Source organism: Ambystoma mexicanum, chromosome 2p (assembly GCF_040938575.1).
Source record: "Ambystoma mexicanum isolate Mex_15411 chromosome 2p, UKY_AmexF1_1, whole genome shotgun sequence".
Taxonomy (NCBI): Eukaryota; Metazoa; Chordata; class Amphibia; order Caudata; family Ambystomatidae; genus Ambystoma; species Ambystoma mexicanum.
The window spans coordinates 710,991,777-710,998,509 of record NC_090923.1 but is presented as its reverse complement, the minus strand read 5'-3'; the positions used below and the strand labels follow the sequence as shown (position 1 = coordinate 710,998,509).

The window sequence follows — 6,733 nt, the reverse complement described above, 5'->3', positions numbered from 1 at the left end:
ATGTCCAGCTGCAAACCGTAGTCCCCCACCCCCTTGCCCCACTTATAATCTACTTGGACTGTGGCCTTTCGCTATCCCTTCGTCCTGCTTAACACAGGGCCTTCACCTGCAACACTGAAAGATGAGAATAAAATGCAAGCTAAAATTGCATAAGTGAGCTGGGTTCTGGAAATTGTGTAGGTGGAGAAAGAAGCAGTACAATGTTCCAACAATGGTAGACACATTTGTGCCTTACAATGTTTTATTGCGTCCATGGGGAAGGCAGAGCGATTTCTTGCTGTGCGTTCTAGGCACAGAGCTTGCAAACGAGAGACCAAGCTGTATATACCTCCTATGGTATTTGAATGTTATGTTCCAGGCTTACGGCCTCTTGCTTAAAAGAAAAGTCCATGCAGCAGGGGCTGTCGTAATAACGAAGTCTGGGATGCTCTCTCAGTGCCTGAGAACTGAAACCCAGTTACCTGAATTCATTCGAGTTTTATGTCCATCCAGTGTAAATTGTTCGTGGGCAGTGATTGACAACGAGAACACAATATGTTTTGCTTAAAGCACTGGCCAAAGTAAAATATTGATTGATTGCATACTTTGCAAGTGCAAGCCCAGCACTCGCAAGGGTTAATTATGTCGTTTGTTTTTTTTTAGAGGGATGATCTTGGAAAGAGTTCATCATACCTGGAACCTTTCAGCGTTTGGTGTAGTCTATGTTGTTTTTTTTTTTTTTGGTCCAACCTCATGGATTATTTTCTCATGGCCACCCACATTTCTTTAGACAACATCGATATATCATTACTATTCAGTGCCCTAGATTTTACTTTGCTGCCATGTAAATAACTCATTACATTACATGTTTTGTAATAACTGCATGCATGAATCTAAAATATGTCACAAATACCAAGGTACGTTGTATTAACGGGAAACATTTCTGGGTAGGTAACTCAAACCCTGCATTTTCTCAGCACATGCCATTGCCATCAACTACGTTGGAAGCCCTCCCTCGCTAGAACATCTCAGGGTGTTGCAAATGTACCCAGATTTTACCACATCAGCTTGAATAACTATCCTTGGGAGGTTGTAGAACTCGATGCGTAAGCGCTGCCATCATCAGGCTAGATGGACCTCGCCTTACTTATCTAGCCGCCCATAACGCTCAGTCCACAGCATACCCCGGTTTTGCTAGAATATTAAAAACCCTCAAAATATGTTCTGGTTCCTACGACAGATCCTTCTTGAGCTATGTTTATTCATGCTCAAAAATGTATACTTATTCTGCCCTTTCTTTAACTGTAAGACTGCAATGGGTCTGTGATGCCCCCAACTGAAAGGGGCTCCTTAATCAAGTATGCAAAATATACCAAAAACCCTACGCCGCCAAATCATTTTCCACATGAGACCATCCAGACAAGTACATTTTTCCTCACACTTTCATTATCATACTGTGCAACTCCAGTAACTCCAACTTGTACAAATAAGTTCAAGCACATTTCCACTTTCAACTAGCCAGCACTTTAACACATTCTCAATCTGCTCCGATTCCCAATTTAACACCTCAACATCACGTTAGCACTTTTCCACCATGACCTAGCCAACACGTGTTTAAGATAAGCAACGGAAAGGTGCTAGAATATTGGTCGATTGACTCTCCAATGACTAACAAGTATAGCAGGATTCCGAGTATTTGGTCTGTTTTACTTTTAGAATTTATGGACCAATGAGAAGATTATGTAAAGACGATCCATAGGATTAATGTTGAATTTTGAAGACAGCACATCTGAGAGATTATTGTTAACATTTGTTCTCGTGAAAAATGGGAGCATCGTTGAATTGTTGATGGAGGTATCTTTTGTTAGAGATTGTGTTAAAGAAGATATATCTAACACAGTGTTAAAGTGGAAAAAGAAGTCGGATTACTCGAATAATTGTTGACAAGGTGAGATCCTTTGGAACAAATTATATCTGCATGCGGGGTGGAACATAGTTAGATGAATAGAACTAGTGGGGGTGTATGGCATGGCCTATGGTATGTTATGGGGTGGTTATTGGAGCTTTTGAAGGATATACATATGCTATGACTAGGACAATACATAAGGAATGTAATATTTACAGATTGAATGCAGGGTATTTATACATACAATGCTAACTTCATTATTTGTTTGGTTTCTCTCTTTTCCTTATTATCTGATGTATAACACGAAGGATTGGTACAGACCATCTAATTGTTACCATTATGAAGTGTACCATACAATGTTAATGCAGCCCAGAAGAAGATCACTAGAGCCACACGGAAGATATTGTGAACTCTATGTGAAACACATGTTGGCGAGGCCACGGTGGAAATGTGTCAGAGCAATGGGTAGCTTAAGGTGGAAATGTGCTAAAGTGATATTGAGGTGCTAAATTGGGAATCAGATTGAGAAATGTTAACGCGACGGCTAGTTGAAAGTGGAAGTGTGCTAGAACTTACTTGTACAAGCTGGACTTATTGGAGTTTTGCAGCATAATAAAACTGCGAGAAAATATGTATTTGTCAGCATGGTCTCATGTGGAAAATGATTTGGCGCCCTAGGGTTTTTGGTGTGTTTTGCATACTATAATCTAACAAACCCCGTTCCTCGCAGCCCGGTTTACCTAGCCCACCTCTGAGAAATGTATTTCTGCAAATTATGTTTTAACTACTCCTCTCTCTTCCCCGCTATACCTCCTCAAACTAAATTTTGTTGCATCTGTGTTGTCTTCGGAATAGATGGAATAGAATTGGAATTGTGGGGCTTTCTCATTGGAGAAAAGGTTGCTTCTGGTGGGGGAAAACTGTGCAAATACCATATGAAAGTGTTTCGTAATGGGCACTTGAAGGATGGCACGCTGCCAGGGGAGAGATCACATTGGCACTATTTTTGATACAAAGCAAATAGACAGCAAAATGGGTGGCACCAAGCTAGAGAGTTCCGCACTCAGAAGGCCTAAAGCCTAAGGCAAATATGGTGGTACTAGGTTGGATAACAACAGCTGTTATTACAGAACTTAGAATATGGAGTGATATGGCATGAAGCATTATATACAAAGGTTTGTTATTGTTATTACTTCAAAGGGAGCAACAATTGTTGAAAGGGGAAGGAGTAAGATGGATGAGCACTCTTTTAATGGCTCTCTCCAGAGCTAAAGGTCCGAAGCAGGGCAATTCTTATAGGGGAGAGTGGCAAAAACGCAGACAAAGGCAGTCTCTGGTGTAAATCAAAAAAAGATGACCCACTCAGAAAGGAAACACATGATCGACAGTGCTGTGCCAGGGGCTGCACCCGGCTTTTGGCTTTCTCAGCTGGGCCAGAACATGCCATTGTCAAGAACAGAGAACAGCAAGCCCATAGGTACCCATTTCCATGACTTCCCTGCATAGAAAATCACACTTAGAGAAGTATGCATGTAAAGAAGTACTGCTTACAAGACTGCACATGTTGAAGGGTCCCTGCCATTGAACATTGCACTTACTATGTGAATAGCCCAAGAAGCAGCACCAGATGATGAATCAACCCTGGAGGGCATTGCACCCTTGGTAGAAAACCCCAAGAAGTATGGCACACACTGCATGGCAAAACAAATGGGAGATTAGATGTTGATCTCCCAGTTAGGTCCACTGCAATCAGCTCAGTCCGCCACGCGCGCCAGCAAAGTCACCAGTCATTTACAGCTTCAAGCCAGAACAGCAATGCAGACTGGCCAGCAGGATTATTTAAGAAGTACACGCTCCAAGGCCTCAATAGTAGGCAGGCTAACAAATCATCCTTGCTAATGAGAACCATCAGTTCATTGTTTCCATGCAGCCTGCGGGAGACAGAGTTGGCATGTTCTGCATCCTTCCCTTCATTGGTTACTTCAGGAACCGGATGCTCATCTTCTGCTCAATGCTCATCTTCTCCAGTGACTGGGGACAACAGAAAACAAGATGAGAAACATTCCCTGCCTGCACCTGACTCATACAATCATGAAATACAGTCACCAGATAAGGGAACGGATGGATTTAAAGATGTCTAAAGTGCTATTTCAGGAAATATAAATCCCCTCTGCGTAGCCATAAACCACTTGAGAAACCCATAAACAGCTGGAGAGGGTTCTATGTGATTTCATTATTTGTTTTCCTTTTAAGCCATTTGGCTGCAGAAATATGCGGGATGAGACCCCCTGCAGCACCCCCTTGCCACCACCTTAAGTATTACCCTTACGCACCCCCACATAGTTGCAGGCAAATTCGGCTGAAAAAATTTGATGGATTTGGCTTCGACCAAATCTCTTACGATGAAACCTCCCTATCCTGCTGGAGGGGAGTGTCCATTGGACCTGCAATCCCCATGACATTTTTGATGCTCTATAGTGGAAAACTGAGTTAAAGGCCGCACGTGAGCAGGGAAGAAGGACCAGTCTTTGATTTTGGCTGGGGGAGTAAATGAAAGCAGAGGTATTGAGATGCGCTCTCCATTATCTAATCATGGGATTTGATATTCCTCCTTCAGGCGCTTGTATCAAGATTCTACATCATTTTGTGTTGGTGGCCCGTTGTATGGGCTGGTGGGGGCAATGTGAAACTGATCATTTCTGTTTAGTGGTCAAGTGCCAGGTCAGTATTCAACAAAGTACTAGTACACCGTCCATGTTATTTATTTTAGGATCTTTACATTTTTCAATTTTGGAGGCAGGTGCTGTCTATTCAGTCAAGCTAGTAGGAGGTCGTTTTTCAGCAATGTGTGATTGGTGCAGGTGGCTCTTTTAACAGTAGAATACTTGGAGCTCCATTGTGCACCCTACCCAAGCCGCAGCCTGATTTTAGTATTGAAAAGCTGCAGGCTCCCGTGAGCCATTTCGAGGTGGGGGATTGTGTATTGTAACTGTGAAACGGGGTTCTCGTAGGGCTTTGCCTGCTCTGATCAAATGAAAGGAACATCAGGTATTGTCAGAATAACTCAGACACATGAAAGGCAACCTACCTGCTTCTTAAGGTTAGGCTGCCTACGTGCTAGCCGGAGGGGAGGTTAACAACCAGAACTGAGAGGGATTGCCTTGCAGCCACGTGATCACAAGCAGGCACTTTATGTCCTGAGCACCTGTGCTCTAAATAAATCAAATTCTCCTGATAATGTTTAGCTAATTTAGGAAAATGTAGTGTCTTGTCTTAAATTATAATGAACTAAATATGAACAATTGCCGGTTTAACTCAAATAACACAGGGTTAATTTAGTTGTTCCTGACTGTTGAGAGGGTAATGCTCACATTTGAACGCTGTTTGCGGTCTCCATGGGATAACCAAAGTGGATAACAGCCTGAATAAAAGGACTACACTTGCTGCTCCTAAATGTGGGTGCTGTGTATATTGGAAGTGCCACATCTTTGTTTTTTACCCGATAGCTGGGGAGGGTGATTGGCAGATTGCGTGTAAGCCTGAATAGAGCATGTCCTGAACGTGGGCCGAAAGGCAATATGTTGGAATACTGAGAAGATGGACAAATGGGGAGCTGTGCTCTCTGTGAGGAGGTGATTAGTTATAGGTCAGTGACAGAAGACTGAAGAGTCCCACACCAGGTACAATATCCTACAACAGACAAGGGGTCTTCTTGATATCCCTGTCTGAGGCCCTCCCCACCTTCCAGGTGAAAGTGTGGCAGGGAACGTGCGAGATGAAGGGAAGGCCCTATCATTCCAAACGTGTTTCTAAATGCCATCTGAGAGGGTGACTGACATTTCATAGCCATGACTAAGCAGAAGATTTGCTGATGCAGGCAGGGCGACTCAACGGTGCAGTTATGAAGGTCATATGGTTGGACATTTCTAGCTTTGCCAGCAGTACAGCTGCAGACCTCCCTTCCCCGGGCTGGGCCTGCCTTTCCCATCCTAAGGTGAACCCCCTGTCTTACCCTCGGTACCCCCTCTTCATATTGTTATACCCTTATTAGTCTAACCTAATTGAATCAACATTATCGTATCCTATCACTATATTGCATTGTTGTACAGCACGGGTCTATGTGATTAGGGCGAGAGAAAAATGCTGAAGACAAAAATGTAGCTCTTTTTTTTCTTTTGGGACATTTCAACACAATTATTTGCAGGGGAACCCCCCACCCCCCACACAAACCCTCCATATTCCCCTTAAATTATTTATTGGCCTAACCCACCATCCTCCACATATAATTACATTGAATTTCACATTAGTTCATTCTGTATTTTTGTCTTCTGCATTTTGTGCCGTGCAGTAGTGGGGTGATACCGTTCAGCACTCTGTTGCTAAGTTTCCGTTATAGGATTCAACTGCATTGTGATAGCTGAGCATTAGGGGGGCGATTAGAGTTTTCATAGAGTGGTAAATAAGAAATAGAGGATGACTTTTCAGAATTCTGAGAAGGTTAACACAAGCAGTAGAAGCAGTGGTAGACATTAATTGTTCTAATCTCTGCTCACTCGCAAAGAAGATGCCAAAGATTGAAGACTTGGGCAAGGGAGCGAGTAAGTCAGGTGGGTAGGAGACAGGAGAGTGGAAGATAGGGAATGGTTTTGGAAGCCAGAAGAAATATCACTTCTATTTCCGAAGAGTTCTGCATGAGGCAGCGGAGAGCCATCCAGTGACGGAGTACAGTGAGAAAGCTGGCAATCCGTTCTGAGGTGGCTGGAGTGAAGCTGGGAGAGGAGAAAAAGATTTGAGAGTCATCAGCAAAGAGAAGGAAGTGAAAGCCAAAGGATGAGATACGTCTTGGTG

At 43.2% G+C, this 6,733-nt stretch overlaps 1 protein-coding gene across 2 annotated transcripts in view; it reads right to left on the bottom strand.

Annotated features, from left to right (window-relative positions):
• Window positions 1-203: 203 nt before the first annotated feature.
• The window catches only part of LOC138566701 (calcineurin B homologous protein 2-like), a 170,972-nt gene continuing 164,442 nt past the window's right edge, over window positions 204-6,733 (bottom strand). For both annotated transcript variants that reach the window (XM_069644288.1, XM_069644287.1), the window contains one exon: window positions 204-3,916. In XM_069644288.1, coding sequence (XP_069500389.1) covers window positions 3,863-3,916 — 54 coding nt within the window. In that variant the 3' untranslated portion in view covers window positions 204-3,862. The remainder of the gene's footprint in view (window positions 3,917-6,733) is intronic.